The 22,229-nt window shown below is 31.1% G+C and overlaps 1 protein-coding gene across 2 annotated transcripts in view; it reads right to left on the bottom strand.

Moving 5' to 3' along the window:
- Positions 1–19,779, bottom strand: part of LOC107452578 (ribonuclease 3 drosha) — a 62,610-nt gene extending 42,831 nt beyond the window's left edge. For both annotated transcript variants that reach the window (XM_071178088.1, XM_071178089.1), the window contains exons 1-6: positions 19,738–19,779; positions 15,953–19,096; positions 11,565–11,673; positions 9,965–10,118; positions 6,699–6,841; positions 3,374–3,541 (exon numbers count right to left, since the gene is read on the bottom strand). In XM_071178088.1, coding sequence (XP_071034189.1) covers positions 3,374–3,541; positions 6,699–6,841; positions 9,965–10,118; positions 11,565–11,673; positions 15,953–19,096; positions 19,738–19,766 — 3,747 coding nt within the window. In that variant the 5' untranslated portion in view covers positions 19,767–19,779. The remainder of the gene's footprint in view (positions 1–3,373; positions 3,542–6,698; positions 6,842–9,964; positions 10,119–11,564; positions 11,674–15,952; positions 19,097–19,737) is intronic.
- Positions 19,780–22,229: the final 2,450 nt, after the last annotated feature.

Raw genomic sequence — 22,229 nt, 5'->3', positions numbered from 1 at the left:
ATGGACAGAAAAAAAATTCCGATTTCCGTCTTCGAGTTAGTCTTGTTTCCGTCCGCGGACATTTTCGAAAGACGGAAATCCGTCCTGGGGACGGAAGACTTGCACCCATGGTGGAAACATGAACATATAAAAAACGAATTTTACAGTCATACGTTTTTTTTTTATACAACTTTACAAATATTCAATACAATTAGACAAAACTTTTGGATTAATTTCAAATTTATTACAAAATTATTGCTTTAAATGAGATTTTTCAAAAATGGCATTATTGGGGATCCTCCCCCATAAAAGTATCTTTTCTTTCGCAGCTTTCCTAATACTTTGTTGTCTAGACCATCATTTAGAAGGGTATTATCGTTTGTTAATAAATGCGATTTAATAGTACTAAATGAAATTAGTGGAAATGTTCTCATAATTTTGAGCTTTCCTTTAAAAATTAAGAAAACTACTTGGAAACTTTTGAAATTTATGAGATGCTAAAATCAGACTTTTTATATAAGTTGCTAAATACCATTCACTACAAACTAAAGAAAAATAATTTTTAATTTTTCAGCGCATGCACAGTATAAAATAACTACTTTAATAAAATAACTTTTGACTCATATCTCCCGCAATTTTTTTTCAAACTTTAAAGCAATATTTTTTTAAATTAATTTTAAATTCATGCCAAAAGTCTCGTTTAATGTTAATGAATACTTTTTAAGTTAAAGTAAAAAACAGTAAGATAAAAAATTCATTTTTTATCTTAATGTCCATATTTCCATAAATATTTAAGCCAAGCTTACGAAATTTTCTGCAATTATAGCACATAATAATCAAAATAATAGTTATAAGTCGTAGAGACGTTTAAATTTGCATCAGCTAGCAGAAAAATAAACAAAGTACAGAGACACAAAAACACCGATCAAAGAAACCATTGAAGTAGGAGGTAAGAGGATGAAGGAGCGTAGTTCCTGAGCGGAGCGACTCTGGCGGACGAACACGACTGATGAGCTACTGATAGGAGTGAGCAGTCAGGAGTGATTGTGACACAAAGTGTAAAACCCTGAAAATTTTATGTGCAAAAACTCGATAACAAGATATTAATTTATGAACTTAAAAAAATTTTTGAACTAAAATTTTTTATTGAATTGCCTACCAATGTAGAATATCAATCAAGAATCGCGATATTGGATTTTAAGAGTGTGAAAATACAAATAGCGATATTGGGTTTTAAAATCGCGTCAATGCAAATCACAATTTTTAGATCCTTTGATCATGAATAGACACAATGGACTTTAAACTCACGTGAATATGAATCGCTATATTGGATCTTTAAATCACATAAATACGATTCATAGTGAGTAATTTTTAAATCAGAAAAATACGAAAACCGATGTTTGACATTAAAATCGCGTGAATATGAATCACACAATTCTGGTATAATATCAATTATTAAAAATGAGTCCGTTTAACAAAATCAAAAATTGATGAAAAAATTACAAGCGTCGAAACGTCTCGTTAACATGATATGACATAAGTTTGATAATTTAAATTTTAGATTGTGCAATTTAATTCTTACTTTAAACTTTAGATTGCGGCAACAATTTTGTCGGATTATAAGTTTTTTTTCCGCGAAAGTCTGTGAATCAACGGTCTTGAGATACGGCAAAAAAAAATCACACGTCCTGCTCCTAGTTTCTAGACCTGGATAGATGATACGGAAAACTCGGAATACAATCATCCCTGAGTAGTTGAGGTTGCAGCTTCAGTGAACCTCAATACTTTGTTTTCCAGGTGACCTTTAGAAGAAATATCAACTAGTTTTAAAGATTTTAAATGTTTAACAAATAACCTTTTTGCTTGTTGATAAATAGTTAGCTACATTAAAGAAAGATATTCTAGTTTTTATTTGACATGCCTCAAGCTACCACTTACCAACATAAGTTACAAATTTATTACTACATTATCTGGCACAGGATGTCCAAAATTTTTTTTTTCCATTTGTAGTTTATTGTCAATCCCTCAAACTAAACTTGACGTGTATGAGAAATCGCACGATCTAAACACTTCTAAACTGATTCTCTAAGTGTTTTTTTAAGAATATCAAAAGTTAGTCCAACCCTGCACATTTAAAGGACAGAAAATTATTTCATCTCTCAAATTAATCTGTACATCTTTTAATAGGCACACTAAAAAGAAAAAATAAGATCTTTGCTGGAACAGCAATGCTTCAACACACTTCAATTAACTAAATACTCTTTAACGTCTGCTATAAAATGATAAAATGAAATTACTATAATCGAGACATTACTAATTAGAATAAAGCATCAATCATTTTAAAAACTATAAATGCGAAGAATTAAATGGTTTAAAATAGCATTGCAATTAAAGAAATAAACTAAATCTCATTTATTTCTTTTTCAGTATCTGAATATTCAATTCTATGATCAAACAATCAACAAATTAATTAATAAAAAGAGAGAAACAAACCATTGATGTGCACTAGGTGAACTGTGGAAAACAATTGACTACACACTTTAACAGATTACAGATTTTGGGTCTGTCTAGGTTTTTTTGAAAGGTACCTATTTTGTGAAAATGTAGACATAATTTGTGAAGAATAAAAGTTACATTAAAAAACAAAAAAGCAACAAAAAAATATGGTAAAAATAAAAATCATTCATGACTGGTAAATTTCCATATATTTTTCCCCACATATTAAAAATATTTTTGCTATTGTAAATTTCGAGCTAAAAATTGTATTTAAATTTAAAAATACATTGACCATAGTAAAATTTCAACTTGCATTTAACAGTACTAGAACTAAAAGTTATTTTCATTAGGAGAACTTTCATATTTTTGACTAGAACATGCAGAAAAAAGTTTCCTAAGGAATAGATATTTTTATAAAAAAAAAATAAAGGTCTGTTAGAATAAATTTACAATAATGTTAAGGATAATGAATGTTTAAAATGATGTTCGAATTTTGACTTCCAGTATAGTTTATAGAGAGCGAACCTCATTGTTTCAATTTAAAAAACTCTGGGATTTATAATTTTTTATGGGGATTCAAAAACAAAATTTTAAGAGGCAGCGAATCTTAGAACTTGCTTTTTATAAAGTATTTTGTGAAACTACCGTTTTTTCTAAAGCTGAATTTGTGGAGGTACCGCTAAACGGTAGTAAATTTGCCCTGGACAGACGTCTGCAAATGTAATGTGCACATCAACAGCTTTTGAACCCTAATATATGACTCATTTCAAATAATAAAAATTTCAAATTTAATAAGAACAAAATAAAACATTTTTAGAATCAGTATATATAATAGTGTGAGCAAGAAGTGAGTTGCTTACAAAATGTTAAAGAATTGATAAATAAGAAAAAAACTTGCCATGAAATTAGTATGAGGCGTCATTGTTATTTTGTAATGCCACAATTTATCAGTATTATTACTGTATGGATTACATGGAGGTATGGGTTCCTCTACGACATAAATACCATGCCTTATACCAGCTCGGCTTGCTTTTGCACTACACCGGCAAAGAGGTCCATCATTCATCTGAAATAAATTACATGCTTTTATTTTATATTTTATTTTATAACCGTCGTTGAACAGCCGACCCAAATTTTGGATTTACAACTACTAATGTTCAACTCCGTAGCCTTGTAATTTCGAACCCAAACCAGAAGACAAGGGAACTCCTGGATCAAGTTTTGGGAGAAATTTGCCTTCGTGGGGGACTTTTTGATGGAACTATCCCACATTTGCATTACACAAAGAGGAAGACCACGAGAACCTCCCACAGTTAGCCTGAAGGCAAGGGGACTCTAACCCATGATCCGTCTACCACTCAGGATACTTCATGTCAGCATTGTGGTTGTTGCAAGCCGGATGTGAAATTCGTATCGACCAGCCATAACCGGGATCGAAACCCGGTTCACCTCATTGGAAGGCGAACGCTCTATCCCCTGAGCCAACATGATTTATAACTTTTAAGGTAACAGCCAAATCTTTCAACAAAAAATAAGCACCTTTTAAGTACATTTCAAACACTCAAAAAATATTTTTAAGCACTATATACATTAACAAAATGTAAAATACTTTTCAAAGACTTAACATGATCATGAAAAAATAACTAGTTTCTGACAAATCCATTTCTTGATAACATTAGCCACCATAAAAAGATAGAGAGATTTTTTGGTTCGATTCCAGAGGGAGGAAAATGAAGCCGGAAATTGAAAATCTCTTGCAAAATGCAGCAGAGTTGCACATGATAGAGCAAGAATAATTCCCACAGAATCCAGGTCAGTATATGCACAAGCCTATCCGCAAGCATAAAATCAACCATGTAAAATGATTGGCGCTTTCATGCGCTACAGAACGAAGGTGCGCCGAAGCACATTGTGTTTGAAAGATTTGTGAAAAAGAAGAATAGAACAATGTGAAAACCACGCTTTTGCATAATCGCTCTTCTGTAGGGTTCAATTGTCTTCACTTTGGCACTTTTGTGAGGGATGTGCTTCATGCTTGCGTTTGCAAACAGACTCCTTTCGTTTGCGTGGGTCCAGTTTAGACCCTTTTTATTTGTGATAGTCACCTGAATTAGTACCAAAAACGATCCAGTTTGAACTGTAGGTTAGAATTTCTGATTCTTAACTAAAACAAAAATATTGCTCAAATGATGAAATTCTCTTTTATTCACAACTCAAGAAGTATTTATGGAATCTCTCTGGTCCCACATCACAAAAATAAACTCACCAACTTAATGCATAACAAAATTAGAAGTGAAAAAAAGAATTGTTTGCTATTACCGTTAAAGAAAACTGTTTACTATTACCATATTTTTATGCAAAAGCGCTGCGGTGCCATCCAAAAGAGTTTTTTTTCCTTCCTCGTGCGGTGCTTCCGACGAAATAATTTTTAGTAGCAAAAATATTTATCAAGGAAAATTATTTTAAGATTAAATAATTTTCTGAGAGAAAGACTATTAAAAACAGTAATAATGAAGCTGACGAAATATTCGCCCGTATAGCGATCAGCTGCAGAACAATTGCCAATTCTTAGCAAACTTTCGACAGCGGACTGCCAGAAAATAAAAAATTTAAATAATAATAATTATAAAAGATCGCATAAGGAGACCAATTTAAAAGGTACGCATCTTGTATCCACCCCCAGCTTAAAGAAAGATCACAATCTAGAAATTCATTTAGCATTTTGGCAATTGTAATTGGAGCAAACAGATAAGGAAGTATTCCCCTTTTTTCCCCTCAACCCCTTTAAAAATAACCAATGGATTTTTCCTAAACAGGTAAAGTAGAAATGACAAACGGAAGAGGTGGGATACATCCTTCTTTTAAACATTTTCTTCTCTTTATCTAAGCTGAGTCATATTGTGTTATTTCCATTGAACGAGAGGCCATTCTGCCCACTAAAATTCCACCCCAAAAGATTGAGAAAGTGAAGCATGTTTCCACTTCGTTAATTCTTCTTGAGAATTTTTTTGGTGCACGCTTCGTGATCAGTTATTATTAGTTGTTTCGTTATTATTCATTTTTCTTCAAATTGTTAACTGTAATAAATTTCTTAATCTTTTTTTAATGAATTTTTAGCTTAAAATTTTTAATTTTATTTTTCTTATTACAATGTTTTACAGATTTATGTAATCAGTCGCAGCGTTAATTCTTCCGCTAAATATGGCTGCATTATTTTTTTATAATAGAAGCTAATATGGTTGAATCATTTTTTATAATCACTTCCCTAAAATGTGAGATTCTCCAACATTTTTCTCTCAAACTCTCATCCTCCCAACACAAGGTTTTTAGGGGCGCCGCTGAGCACATAAATAGTTTTTTGCTGTTAATTATTTGATCTTCTTAAGTAAAACAAGACAGCTTTATTTTTTGGCGCGGTGCCAACAGGTAAGAACAACTTTCTTTTATAAAATTTTGTTGCTTCTTTTTTGCTGAAAAATAAAACTTTTTTCAGGTGACAGCTTTGTTAACGTATTTTAGGCTATTCTCTCCCCCCTCCCCCCAAAAAAATAATTTAGAAATTACGTTATTTGATGCATTTAAAAATATTTTGTATAAAGCAAAAAGACCAGGACTCTCTCTATCTCTTCCTGGTGACAGGCAAACCAACAGCTGCTTATCTCGACTGGCCAGTGGACACTTGAAAAGTCTCACATTTTCTGCAAATCAAAAGATCTTTCCTCTTTGCCCTAAATGCCAACAAAACCAGGCATCACTTAAGTACATCTTGAACTGTTTAGGGCTGGACTGGAATGACATTCATTCCTCTCCCATTCTGGTTTCGGATTTTCTTAATATCAACGGATTCATTGATCTGGTCTGACCCCGTCAGACCAGATGGGAATTAGCAACAACAACAACAAAAATATTTTGTTATACTTCACATTATCTTCAGACCATTCAAAGGGATTATTTATTATGCACGCTGATTCCAAATTAACCTGCATCAATGATATTTAACTCATTTGTTTGTTAATCTGAATTACTCGCAGCTGTGTTGGAGGCACCGGGACTATACTCGACATATCTTGAATAAACATGAACAGTCAACATACATGTGAGAAAAAATGAACAATGATATGCTTCAATTAAAATGAATGATAGCCATGCTTCAATTAAAATAAATGGTGAGTATGCTTGAATTATTACAAACAGTATACTATAAAACAATAACAGTGAATTACTTCTTTTGGATCATTAAACCATAATTCAGGATGTAATCTATCTGGATGTTTTCTTTTTCTTTCCAATTCTTCGAAAGTAGTATCTTCTTCATCACTTGAGCTCAGATCTTCACTGCTTGAGCTGCTACCATTGTTTGTTGGCTCTGCAATGAAAAGAAAAACAGCTAGATCAAAATAGTATTCTTACGAAGAAAGATAAATTTTTTCCAGCCCGCAAGGACCTGACTTTGCCTAATTGGGGCCTGGGGGAAAAACTTCTTTGGGGGTCCCCCTCTATTGCACTACTACAGTAATGAGGAATTGAACTTTATGCAGGTATTTAAATTTTTCACCTCATTATACATAAGTAACAAGAGAATTGACTAGAACCTAAAATAGCAATTCCTTCCCCTCCAATGGTCAGACGAAATATCGTTCTGTCCATTTAATTAATTTTCTGACAATTCTATGTCCATCATGCCAAATACAGTTTTCCTCTTGTTAACTTTGTCATTTAGCTGCAAAAAATTAGATTCTTTGCTGACTAAAGGCGGAATTCAACTAAATTTTCGCAATGAGGATGGCTCACTTAAGCAAATCAGAAGCCTGTATTTTTGTAAACATATTGCATATCATGATATGTAAAACTACAGGCTTTTGATCGGCCAAACGTGTCCATCGAAACTGCGAAAATTTAGCTGAATTCGGAACCAGAAAGCCACGGATTTACAAAACATAGATTTTTTGTATTCTTACAATATATTAACAAAGAAGCTAACATAAAATTGATAGATTTTACACTGTACTGATATTTTGTTCCAAAAAAGTTCATTAAAGAAGAAAACCTAAAATAAACTTTATAATCGATGAGGGGCCCGGGGCAGCTGCCCCTGCCTTTGTCAAACTCTGCCTACTTGTGGCACATTGAAATAATCTTCTTTCAAAAAATAACCCTATGGATTCTTCCCATAATAAAGTAAAAACAGAAGACCTTTCCTTAGGAATCGTTTCTTCTCCTCACTTCCTAAATTTAGACATAATGCGTTAGTTGATGAGCAATAATTCTACCCAGCTGAACTTGAGTTCCTCTATTCCTTCTTGACAACTTTTTTTTCTTCTTTCAGTGAGCATTTTATTATTTTTTACTCCTGTTATTATTCTTGCTATCGGTTTCTGTTAATTATAAATTCTTTATCAAAATGTAGCTCCCAGAAAAAATAAGAGCCATACTGTCAAGATTTTAGTGAGCCGAAATCTGCCAAAAACTGCACCAGTTGATAAAGAAAAGAAAAACCAATGCCTAGAAATAAAAGAGCCTGGAGAACCAGAAAATGGTAAGAACTGGAGGAATAGGTTCTCAATAAAAGAGAGCAACCCTAAAGAAGAGGAAAAATTAATTGTCCAGATAATGATATGGGCATTTTTCTTCATGAAGAGATAAAATCTTAAAATTTGAAGGACAGTAGAGCAATCTTTGCCTACTAATTAGTAATTAAAATAACCAAGATGTACAACACGCTAAAAAAAAAAGGAACATCCTGAATAACTTTTGATCTAATCATCGGATTTTCACATTCTAGGATTCGTTCTTAATGGTTTCAAGAGGTGATCTCAAATATGCTAATTAGTTACCCAAAGTGTGGATCCCTTAACGTAAATTTTACTTTTTGGTTTATTTCGCCATATATCTCGAATTCATCAAACAACTGCTTTACGACGAGAATTTTCGGCGACTGTTATAAAATAATAAAAAATAGTACATATTTACTGACATTAACTTCTTCTAAGGAATTATCTTTAGATAAATGAATTTTATAATTGGGTGTAAACCTTTTTTATTTGCTTAAAAAATTCCAGAAATAGGATGAAATACATAAAAAGTAAAATTAACATCAAGAGGTCCAACGCTCTCTAAACCAAACTATGGGAAACTTATTTACCAGAGTAAGACTACTCCTTATATTTTGGGGGTCAGAATCTGTTGAATAAAAGGTGTTTATTCGGAGAAGCCTGAATTTTCAACTTAAAATATCCTCTGCGCTAAATAATTAGCATATTTGAGGTCCCCCCTTCGAATGAGTCCCAGAACGTGAAGATCTGATCCAAAATTATTCAGACGCACTGCGCATGATAATTAGATAATGTGAGGAAATCACAAATAATCAAATGATTAACATTGATGAACAAAACAAATAAAAAATCTATGTTGATAAAAACTCATGAAAAATTCCTGTGGTTTGTTCTACATGGGTGATGGTGAGCCCAACAAAAAAATCCTGAATATTTCTTGAGTAAAATCATTAATGACGCATTTCAAAAAATTTATGTCTTTATAAATTTAAATCGTTGATAGTTTCAAAACATGAAATTCTAAATAAATTATATGCATAATTTAAATAAATAATTATGTATAAGTTTATTTTTATCTTTAATCACATTTATTATTCTACCAGAAAAAATCTTTACAAATGAAAGAGATGCCAAGCATAAATTCTAGTTCTAATATTTTTAAATAAAATATAAAAGAATTTTTATACGCAAATGTGACTGGCGATTTTTTGAAACTTCTGGACCTTGGATTTTCGGAAACTGCCGGATCGCGGTCAGTGAAAAAAATCCTGAAATCCGGATTATTTCCAGAGCATAATCATTTCCGGTTCTGTAGCCTTTACTGATTATTAAAAGAAAAACAATTCCTAAGGATGTAAACAAAAAGGGAAGGATGAGGTTTATCTCCTTTTCTAAACGAGCAACCTACAAAACTATTAAGTGAATACAATACACAATAGCTTTAACTTTTGACAGTTTTTAATATCAGTTTTGTTCAGCTTTTTCTTTTATTAGTTTGAAAAAGAAAACTCCTCTTTTAACCTATGATCATTGTTAATGCATTTTTTTATTAAATGATTTAGAAATTATAACTGATACTTAAAAAATATTTTGTTGTACAGAATATTTTTTCTACTTCTCATTTAAAGGGATTTTTTTTTTATTTATTATGCATACTTACTCCTGTATCACCTATACAGAATAGGCTGTACTACTCTTAGGTGGACCTGTAAACAAATATTAATTTTTTTAATCATTAAATCTCTTTTAACACGTTTAATCTCGTTTTAAATCATTAAAAAAATTTTGCTTAATCATTAAAAAAAGTTTTGCTTAGAATTGCGCATAAATGACGTCTGTTTATTCTAAAAAAGTTTTTTACTTGTTACTTTTTTTTTATTTACTTCACCAGTATTAAAGCCAGAAAAGACCAACATTCCCAACACCTAAAAATTTACCTTTTATTTTCATTTTTCGAAGTTTCACCTTACGAACAGGAGGTTCATATTTTGGTTTCAGAGCTCTGGCACGAGCAGCACGATCCACTAACTCAAATTTGAATCTTTCGTGCAGTGCTAACAAGGCATTAGTCGCTACAACTTCATTGGAATCCTGTAATAAAGCAAAATATTCTTAAGATAAATATGCAAGAATTTCTAAAAACATTTCTTTTATAACTGTGAAAGGGGCAGCAAGATTAAGAAGAAATTTCTGTCTAAAACATTTTTAAATAGTTTATTCTAAAAGGATGCAATATAAATTAAACTCTAATTATGTAAAATATTGCTGGACACACTTTTGGCAAACTGTGTAAAGCAATGAAATAGAAAATAGCTTTATATCTATTAATGTATATAGCCCATAAATAAAAATAATAACTCAATTTGTCATAAGTTATTTGTTTTTTTTCTCAATTTACTTTCATTTCATTTCAAACTGTCCAACAAAAAACTCGGAGTCAATGCGTTTTCAGTGACTTCAGCTCCTTTTACCCAAACTAACTCTGATTGCAACTCAATGACTACAGCTCTGCAACCCTGGTTAAAATGCAAGGCGTTCTATAACGGCCACCCTTAATAAATATTTTTAAAATCCTCATCAAAATACATAAAGACATTATGACTGCCCTTAAAAAATATTTTTGGAATCCTTATCAGCAGAAATAAAAATGTATACACTAAAAGGGTTCACAAAAATCCTATCACTGGTACAGACATTGAATAAACATCAAATCCAGTTTGATTTCTAAATGAAATTAAGGAGCTCTTTTTAAAAATTGCTTTTAAAATATTCCTCATACTCTTGTCACCAGTGCCGCAGAAATTTTACAATAAATTGTACCAACTGAAATTCTAAAGTTCCCAATTCTTGTAATTAATCTTAAACATATATGCAAGACTACCTTCCCAGTTGTAGTCTCTTTATGTAGAGTTGCCACAGAAAAAAATGAACAAAATAGATGCTTTTAGTAGCCTAAAACATGAAAATAGTAGCCAAAAACTAGGAAAATAGTTGCCTAAATAAGAAAAAAAAAATCATCAGAAATATGACTATAATTTTGTTAATGACTTAATTGTCATATACCATGATCCATTCAGTCAAGTTGGTGGTAAATATGATAATTTTTATAGAAACGTAAATGTTTATATATATATATATATATATGAAAAGTGATTACTCAAATTTGAAATTCATGCATTGTAATATCCTAATAAAATAAAAAAAATTTAAATTTTTTTTTTACTTCATGCGGAATTTTGTAGCAATAATCATTGAAAAACAAAATTTGCAATTCAAAATTTTCCACATTTTTTATATTTTAAGAAGAAAAAAGTTCAGTGTGTTCGGAAACTATCTTGTGGGGTGCAGATTTTCAAAAAAAAAAAAAAAAAAACATTGCTGGGAGTTTAGAAAAGTCTCCCAATATTCTTCTTTTCCTGCAAATAGTTGCTTTTTTAGCCTTTTCAGGCAAAAATAGTTGCCTTTTAGTCTCCGGCGGCAACCCTGTTTATGTGATAATTTAAAATTTTTTACTAAAAAATATTTGAACAAAATTACCTTGTTTTGTGCATAAAACATTCCAGAAGGAGAAGATGTGATGTTTTTACTAGGTCTAGTACTGAGAGCAGGTTGATCTTCTTGGATTTCACGCCTATCTTTTCTAGACCTTATTCAACAAAAGCATAATGTTAGGACAATAAATATGGATTCCAGATAACTTAAAACTAATTCTATTATAATTTTTCTAGAAATGCAAGAAATTGATACATATTTAAACCTTGGATATAAATAATAGATTTAGCTTGTAGAATATATTGCTTTTATTGAATAAAAATGTTTTTAATGTGTTATTTTAGGTAGTTTTTGCTCAAAGTGTACCTATCAAATGGCAAAAACAGAATAACCAGTAAAACCTTGGATAAGTATTGTTTAGTATATTTTCATTAAGCAAAGGAAAACTGTTCCAGGTGATTATATATCAATAAATTTTTATAGTTACAGTGGTTCCCAAAAGTGTTTGTTCACTTTTTATAACTTTTATTGAAATAGGCAATAAAAATTCATTAATTAAAATGAATATTTCAAAATGGGTATTTGATGTATAATCTATTCTTAGCAAAACTGCATGTAATATTTTAGTTCAATATTTAGTAAATCAAAGCAAAAGTTCATTGTTAAGATAGCAATAATTGTTAAGATAGGAATAAAAATTTTACCCCACAAAAGTCATCATACACTTAAATTTTTTCGGATTTTAGAATTAAAATTATCGTCAATTGCTTTAATTTTTTTTATTTAATTATTTATCATTTATTTATTTGTAATTTAGTACCAAACTTATGATAGCAAAATTATATTTTAACTTTTGTTTGCTAATTCCGTAATATTTTATTTTATCATTTAAAAACGGTTCGTGGTCGTAATAAAACAATAGACCAAATTTTAAAGTTGATTATTTGCCACCGTAAGAGATAAATCAGTAATGAATATTGTTAAATTAGTTTATTGTGTGCTATTACACTGTAATATATGATAAAATGCTTTAAAGGAGGACTTCATATCAAAGATTAAAATTACAAAATTTGTGGAAAAATTCATAAATTCACAATTGAGTGTTGTAAAAGTTTCTGTAAAATTTAATAAAAAACAATGTACAATGACTTTTGTGGGATAAAGTTTTCGTTACTTTTTGACGATTGATTTCTTTAAAATAAACTTTTGCTTTGTTTTTTAAATATTCCATATTCCATCCAAATATATTTCTATTATTAATCCATTCTGAAATATTCATTAATATCATATTTTATTAAACCAATATCTCAAGTCAAATTTTTAAATAATGTTGTTTTGAATTAGCATTATTATTTTAGGAGATTCAGTATACAAAAATAAATGTCACAAATGCAAAATTGCCTAATTTTTTGGTTTATCTATTTTTTTCCTATAGAGTATACAATTCTTTAAATTTTATACTTATTTGTTTTTTTCTTTTCTTATTTGAAATTAAAATATTTAAAGAATTCCTAACTAAACACCTGGGTTTTTAGGTTAGCATGGTTAATTGTTTTTGTTTTAACAACTAGAATCTTGTACAGTGCAAAACTAAAACACCAGGTTTCATTTTCCTTCTTCCTACTAAGCACATATGAATAAAAAAAAATTATATTTCATGTTTATACATCATATAATATGTTTCCTATACATTCCTTAGCCTTTGTCAGCTTTTTAGGGTAATAGGAATAGTTTTGGAAATATGATCTCTGGAATGCAAGCAACATTTACAAACTTTCCATATTGTGATAACTATACAATTCTAATTTTGAATCAGAAATCAAATATTTACCAACAAAACAGTAAAATTAAATATTAATATATAGTTAGTTCTTAAAAAAACTTTTTTTTAATTTAAAATATGTTATAAAAGGTAAAATAGAGAAAAATAGTATTAATGCAACAATTTGTTGACAAACATTGCTGTTAGTGATTGTAAAAAAAAATGTGTGATTGGTTGGTTTGCTGAGAAAAAATAATTTACAGATTTCTTTGAATGGGAGTACAAAAGCTTTCAGAAAAAGAGTGTGATATAAAATCTATTATTATTAAATTAGAACCGACACATTTTTGGAGAATTTTATAAAGTTAAAAATACAAAAACATTTAGAATCATTTTGTCAAAATAGAAAAAATTTACCACTAAAGCATCGGAACAAACTTGAACTATAAATGGATTCAGCCCACGAACAGAAATTAAAAACAGAAGCAAATATCCTAACCCCTTCTTCCACATCCACCACAATCTTTGCAGTCCCACAGTCTCCATAGAGGTCAAAGGTTTCTACATTCGTTTAGCAACCATGGGAGAATTTTATGTGGCATTCTAGTTCAACAGGGTTATAAGGGAGCAAATTTTGATACAAGCAAAGTATCGTTAAGTTGATGATATTTCAACTGTTTGGTATAAAAAAAGTGGATATAATGGATGAAATAATTTAAATTAAGGAAATTAGTAAATAATTTAAATTAGTGAAATTGAAAAAACATCGAAGAAAAAATTTCTAGCTTTTCTTTAAAATTCACTGATTTTTCCAGGTTTTTATCCAAATTTCCCTGATTTTTCCAGTATAAAAAAAAATTCCCTGAAAATTCCAGGTGGGTGGCCAGCCTGTACAGTACACCCCCATCAGAATTTTATCTGTGATAGAATTCATTGAATGGATACCACTAGTTGATTCATTGCTGTTTTGTGAGAAGCCCTGAGGGCTGCATTAAGATCACCGTACTTTTTGAGTGCTGACCTTGAGATCTGAATTAAGTTTAAGGTCATGTCGCTTCTCCGCTGCCTTTAGCAGTCGAGAGCAAATGCTGTGTGTAATAGTCTCAGAAGGAACAGAGCGAGGAGGTGGATAATGTCACAAGTCAACTTTTCAATGTGGATCATCCATCAAAGTAGGCGTGTTTCAATCGAAGTGGGAGTTTCTGTCGAGGCAGGCATGTTCACATCACGTTCGGGTCACCCATGTGGGAAGTTTCGTTATCAGCAATGTCAACTATCATCTATGAAAAGGTATCCCCACCATAGAATCGAGTCAAGTCTTATATACTAGTGAATTGGAATTATATATTTGTAGTGGCAGACCCACTACATCCAAAAGATACCCCCTCATAGAATTATATACCAGTGAATTAGAATTATATATTTGCAGTGGTAGATACACTACAGCTTCTATACAGGGCCAAAAATCTTGTTCTAATGATCTACTCATTCATAATGCATGTAACCGTCCTTCTGAGTGAACTATTGAGATCTTATTTTTTTACATTGAAGCTACCCCCATGAAATCCAAAATCAGTTGGGAAAAAAGAAAGGACAGCCTTTATTAAGTAGAATATTTAAGCTTAAGCCACTAATATTGAGTCAGAGAGAAATATTGAATCATTTTATCAAAAGGTTGTTCCTGCAACTTGACAAAGAAGTACAACCTAACCATAAATTTTATTTTGATGGAATCACAAGTGAATAAAATGAAACGGTTAATGCGTGGAAGTAATTATTAAGTCATAAATCATAATTAATCAGCTATCATTAAACACAGTGACAGCGGAAGCATCTCATGAGAGGGGGGGGGGCTATCTCCTGCCCTGTGTGTCTATATATATATATATATTAAACCATGTGATAAATCCCGATGCTTAATTTTAAAAGTGTATGAATATGAATCACTTGCACGATTTTAAAATCATATGAGTAAGTATTGCAATATTTGAATTCAAATTGAGAGAATATGAATCCCAATATGCGGCTTTTAAATCTCTGAACTCTTTATTGGATGGAATCACGACATTTGATTCTAAACTCGCGTGAATACTAATCGCTACATAATGTTTTAAAAACGTGTAAATACAGGTGGATTATATTGGATTTTTAAATCTTGTAAATAAGAATCACAGTATACGATATTTAAATTGTGTGAATAAGAGTCGCAACACAATTTTTTCCCTTTCAAAATGAAAAATCTTTCTGCAAAAACTCTAACATTCTGTGACAATGTCACCACAATTCTGCCACGAGGACCTTCAAAAGCCGTAATCTGGAAAATATAGTCGCCAGGATAGTTCTTTAATATTTCTTTAAATAAGTAACTTACTTTCTATATCTATGCTTTTGACTATGACTACCATAAATTTAACTTTATAATGTAAATAAATCAAAAGCCATTAAAAAAAAGCAATTTTTTCTATTTTTAGCAACAGTGTGATAAGGCTTACAGACAATTTATGAAGATGCAGAAGATAGTTTCCAGGATCAAATATTATGAACACTTCTAAAAACAATGAAATTACTAAAAAAAAAATTGTTCATTAAATTAAAATTTAAGAGCAGGCTTTCACTCCAAGAGAAATTTGCATAAAACTTTAATAAACAATAATTTATAAAATTCGCATACCTCTGATGATGAGACACAAAACTGCTTCTTTTGCTACAAACAGAGGAACTTCTCAGATCTCGATCTTTTTCTACACTTTTATGACGAGCATCATCCATCATTCCATTATTGCCTGCATTCTGATGAACTTCATTTGATCTCGCATCAGACAGAAGACGTGGGGATTCCCCTTTTAAAAGACTGCGGGATCTTGACCTTTCTTTAGAGTCACTTCTTATTGTTCCAGATAATGATTTTCCACTATAATGGTTTTTAGATCTTGACCTACAAGGACTTTTACCTTTAGAGTGCCTTGAAGCACTTCTTCGATCCCTCCGAGATGGGTTAACTTCAAAACTAGAACTCCTGTCTCTTTTAGCACTTCTTGATTCGTGATGAAGTGATTTTTCTTCTCGAGTATGTCTTTGAAACACTTCTCTTGAAGCACTTCTTCGATCTCTCCGAGATGAGTTGACTTCTAAACTAGAACTCCTTAATTCACAATGTGGAGATTTTTCTTCGTGAGTATGTCTTTGATACACTTCTCTCAAAGCACTTCTCCGATCCCCCCGAGATGGGTTGACTTCTAAACTAGAACTCCTTGATTCACAATGTGGAGATTTTTCTTCGTGAGTATGTCTTTGATACACTTCTCTCGAAGCACTTCGCCGATCCCCCCGAGATGGGTTGACTTCTAAACCAGAACTCCTTGATCCACAATGAGGAGATTTTTCTTCTTTCTTAAAATGCTTAGTTTCTTCACTATCACATTTGGAACTAGATACAGAATGAGATTTACAATGGGTTTCACTAAATTTGGATGTATCATCATTTAACTTTGTAGAGGCTGAAGTTGAGCGCTCTGCAGCAGCAGTTTTCTCTCTAGAATGATGTTGAGATTTATTTTGATATGAAATAGATTTTGATGAATACTGTTTTGTAAAATCTGATGCAGGATGAAATATTTCAAGTCTTTCTTCGGTTGAAACGTGTTTTTCTTTCCCTTTATTCATAGATTTTGGTCCAGAATGAGGATTTCTTTCTGAATCCAGTTTTTTAGAAACCTCCGTAGAATGATATGTCCTGTGTTCCGCACCACCACATACTAAATTTTCAGTTTTTCCTTCCTCTTTACTTAAAGAAGATTTATTTCGGCTGGGATTAAATTTGGATGAATCACGATCTAATTTACCGGGAGACATTTTATAATAATCTGCTTTAATATTTTTTGGTCTATATCCTGGCTCACTTTTTCTTTTCTCATCACTTGCAGAACAGTAATGGGACAAATTAGCATTCAGTTTTGTACTGGTTACTGTTGTTTTGACATCCTCAACAACAAACATTTCTTTTTCTAAACTAGGGAAATGATGGGTTTCTGGTTTCATATTATCTGTTCTGATACTATCTTCCACAACAATATACATTTGATCATTTTCATGAACGGAGTTTTCTCCTACAGAATGGCAACGGCTTTTCATTAAGTTAAATGTCAATGAATTAGCGTCTGGTTTGTTATAATCTGCACTTTCTTCCTCAACAATATAAATTTGATCATTTTCTAGAGTAGAATAATCATTTTCAAGAGAAGAACATTGTTCACTTACAGACTTACTCTGAACTAAATCAAATTTTGAGGGATCTATTTCGGAATAATTTTCTTCAGTGCTTTCTTTTTTAACAATACACAGTGGATCATTTTCAAATCTAGAATCACTACCAGGAAAAGAACTATGATTTGTTTCTATCGAGGTTAGTTTACGTGAGGGGTCATTTTCATTTGCTGAATGTGTATGAAGCTGATCAGAACAAGTGGACGTTGTGATTTCATTTTTGCAAGCTATATTTTGAGATTCTAAAGAGAGAATTTTTAATGTACTTTCATTCATGTCTTCAAACACATTTGAAATTGGAAATGTGATCTGAGTCCTATCAAGTGTTATCTTAACATCTTCCCCAAGCTTTGGATCTGATGATTGTTTATCAAGAAACAGATTCACTGATGTTTTAAAAAGTGATTTTGATTGTGTTGAATCTTTTGCTTTTTCCTCAGATGCACTTGATTTTCCTTTAATAATTAATTCAATTGATTTATCTTCAAATAAAGGATCACTATATCTTAGATCTTGCAAATGCTCTCTTTGACTGCTTGGCTGATATTTGAATCTGTGATCATTAGAAAGCTCAGTACTTCTTGGAATTTCACGATGTTCTTCAAGCCTTGGATCTTTGGACTGCTCTATCGTTAGATCTTTCTGTTTTAAATCTAAAGAATGTTTTTGGTCATCTTTAGTATGGTCAATACTGCAATTTTTAAATTGAAATTTTGGACTTTTCAACTGCTCATTTATTAAATCCTTTAACTGCTTATAAACTCTTGGATCTTTTAGTTGTTCGTAATGTTTTGGATCTATTAAATGCTCATAATGTTTCGGTTCAAATAGCTCAACATCTGAACTTTCAAACTGCTTTACATGTTTAGTATCTTCTGACTGTTTTCCAAATTTGGAATCTTTTAGCTGCTGTGTATGTTTTGAATCCTTTTTAAGTCTGGAATCTTTTGAATGCTCTTTCAAACTCTTTGACTCCTCTTTTGTATTAGGATCTTTTAGTTTAGGATTTTGCCTATTCTCTATTTGTTTTGGAACACTCAAATGTTCTCTTTGTCTTGGATCTTTCAAATGCTTTTTTAGTCTGGGATCTTTCAAGTATTCTTCTACCCTTGGATCCTTTAAATGCTCTTTTAGCCTTGGATCTTTCAGTCTTGGATCTGTTATGTGCTCTTTTAGTCTTGAATCTTTTGAATGTTTCTGATGTCTATGATCTTTCGAATGTTCCTTAATATTATGATCTCTAGAATGTTCCTTCAATCTGAGATCTTCATGCTCCTTGAATCTGGGATCCTTTGAATGCTTTTTAAATCTAGGATCTTTTGAGTGTCCTTTATATCTAGGATCTAATGAATGTTCAGAATACTCATTGAATTCAGAGTATTTTGAACATTCTCTTAATCTACTATCGTTTGAGTATTTCTTAAAATGGGGATAGTCCTTAGAATGTTCCCCAAGTTTTTGCACGTCTTCAGGTTCTTCTTCAATTTCTCCATCTTCTAATTGTTCGATGAGACAATTTTTATTTTTACTACCCACTTTAGGCTCTAAATTCCTAAAATATTAGAAGGGAAAATAGAAAATAAATTTAAAAATTATTTATTACAATAATCACTAAAAATATTTCATTTTAATGAAAAACTCAATTTGCATTCATACAATTGAACATAGTTAAAGCAAAAAATTGTTTTGTTAATCACTTCATAAAACTTGTATGATACATGGAGATTTTATGTCAATAATATAAGCTAGATTCTAGAATATTAAAGGCTCTTATAATCATGTTGATATACAGTGAGTGTATAGATGTGAGTCAGGTGACCTACTTAGTGAGTAACTGGGCGTTTACCCTTTTTCTGGGTAAATAAATGAAAACAATTTCAAGTTTTGCTAAGTGAGTGACGAGAAGATCTATTTAATAAGAAATGAAACATCCAATATTTATAGAATTTAAGAAGACTTAAATTGCAAATTTTCTGATTGACTCAATACAGGTGAGGATTTAAAGCAAGTGACGTCATGAACTTCATAACATTGTATGTGAAACAGCTGAAGAAAAAGTATTCACAAAACAATTTCGGTATGAAATTCAGATTTGACTTTCTCTTAGCGACATTTTTCTCTTTTACTTTAAAATGGAATATTAATAAAGAAATATAAATATTATATATTCCTCATGATAAATGAAATATTTACCAGTATGCATCAACTGAAGATAGCTGCATAGATGAATTTCCAGCACCTATAAATAACGATTATTTTAAAGCATACTAAACAAGTTTTAATAAATTATCATTTACAATTTGTTAAGCACAACAATTATACACAGCTATGAATAGATCTTCCAAAAAGTCAATGGATTTTTCACTAAAATCGTATGCTGATGATTGTGTAATATCTCAAATATTATAGGAACAGGGAATTTTAGGGAGTTATATGATCAATAAAATATAAAAACCATATTACACTAAAAACTACAATTTTTAACTGTATATATAATTGTGTAACATATTAATTATTTATAAACATTTCATAAATATTTTCATTAACCATATTTTATAAAGATTTTATAATACAAAATATTTTTTCATGTTTATTCTATATTTAAAAATAAGGTTTGAATGCTAACCGAACTTCGTTGTCTCAATTATTGCATTATTTATCACAGATTATTTGAGACCCGTCAATTACAAAAATGTTGTTTTTACTTACAAGGTATTTCTGATCAATTAATGCTCTGTATGCAATTACATTTTTTTTTTTTACTTTTATCAAAGCACCTGACAGAAGAATACTACACAATTAGGATTTAAACAAGTAGAATGTTTTCCCTCCCTAGGAACCATTGCTCTAGAATCAAATTTCAGAAGACTTGTTTCTTAGCCTTTCATTATACTTCATCTTTTCCTTAAAGTTTCCATAATAATTTACAGTATACAATATTTAAGATTAAATATTTATTGATAGACCGAATGAAAAAAAAAATATTATGTAGAACAATAAAATAATTTTAGCAGGTTTACTTAATAATTAAAACCGAAAGCACAAATATAAACAATAGCTCAGTTTTTTTAAACACTGGTCTCCAAGGATCAAAAAATGAAATAAACGTTAAGAAACACATGAAAAAATTAAATAAAAATTCATTATCAAAAATTAAAGAAACTAACACAATGTGGGAAAACAAAACAATTACAACTTTTCACAACGAAGGAAATACCAAAATCTTACCGAATTTTATTTATGATTTCTTTAATGGATTATAAGAGCATGATTTATTGAACAACGTAATGATTTTATTTTTCCTAGAATAATAAATGAGTAATTAAATTTTCATAAGCCATGCTGCCTTCACATGATTCGTCTACCTGACTGAAAAAAGAAAAACAATTCTTTTTTTTATTAGGAAGATTCAGACACACCACCTGTTGGGGAAAAAGACTGATTTCACCTATAAGAACATACACTGAGGGACCCATATTGGTATGTCCAGATTTTCTTATATTCAGGGTTGCCACAGAAAAAAATGAACAAAATAGTTGCTCTCAGTAGCCTAAAACATGAAAATAGTAGCTTAAAAAAGAACAAAAATTCATATACTATATATATATATATATATATATATTCGAGGACTATTTTTTTTTAAATAAGGGACGTTTGAAAATAAAAACCAAATGAACAAATATTTTCATGAAGCAAAATTTATTCTTTGATTCTACAGGGTGAGTCAGTCAAACCTGCATTTTTGTAATGACTGTAAAAAATAAATAGATGGATATTTCAAAATTTTATTGTTACTATCTCAATCTACATTAGAAAGCATTTAAGAAACAACATTCACTGTTTAGAAATAACGCCAGTAAGATAGTGTCCTTTCCAATCGAGACATTATTCTTGTAGACGATTTCTGAAACTGACCATCACATCACGGAGCATATGCTGAGGAATTCTCTCGATTTCTAACCGGAACCACCCTTTCTGCTTCTCGTTTCACCAATTGCTTCAAAGTTTTTCACCCACAATTTGATTGAATTAACAGACGACACTGACCTATTTCAATTAATTTGAAAATTCGTCCGGAAACGACGCTGAGCGGCTGCATAACTACCACTTTGGTAAAAGGCTTTCACATCGAACAAACATTGTTGTTTAGACCACTGCTCCATTGCGACTGAAATGCTTAGTTGAGGGGGACACAATGGTAACCTTGGTAACTCGCTCCACCCACTTTCACGGCTCTCCCGCCTTTTTCAAAAATGCAGGTTTGACTGGCTCACCCTGTACATACGTTTCTCTTTTTTTTTCCAAAATAGTTGTCAATTTTGCTTAAGAACTTATCATACCTTACAACTAGATTTAGAATACGATCTTCATAGTAACTTGCCGCCTGTTCCGATATCCAAGAGGTTACAGCCGTTTTCACATCTTCGTAATCGATGTACTGCATGCCGGCAAAAGGATGTTTAGAACATCGGAAAAGATGAAAATCACTTAGCGCAAGGTCTTGGCTGATGAAGGGTGTTCCAAAACTTCCCCGCCGAAAGAGCTAATAACGCTCGGGACTGAGCTGTAGAGAAAGTCACTGTCATGGAAAAGCGAAATTTTTGTCAGCATGCCAATAGGAAGCTTCGTAAGCTTCAGAAATCTATCAGTGAATGTATGTAGCAAACAGGTCTTTTGCCGACTAA

Source organism: Parasteatoda tepidariorum, chromosome 2 (assembly GCF_043381705.1).
Source record: "Parasteatoda tepidariorum isolate YZ-2023 chromosome 2, CAS_Ptep_4.0, whole genome shotgun sequence".
Classification (NCBI taxonomy): domain Eukaryota; kingdom Metazoa; phylum Arthropoda; class Arachnida; order Araneae; family Theridiidae; genus Parasteatoda; species Parasteatoda tepidariorum.
The sequence above is the reverse complement of the archived record's forward strand: the minus strand, read 5'-3'. Positions and strand labels throughout refer to the sequence as shown.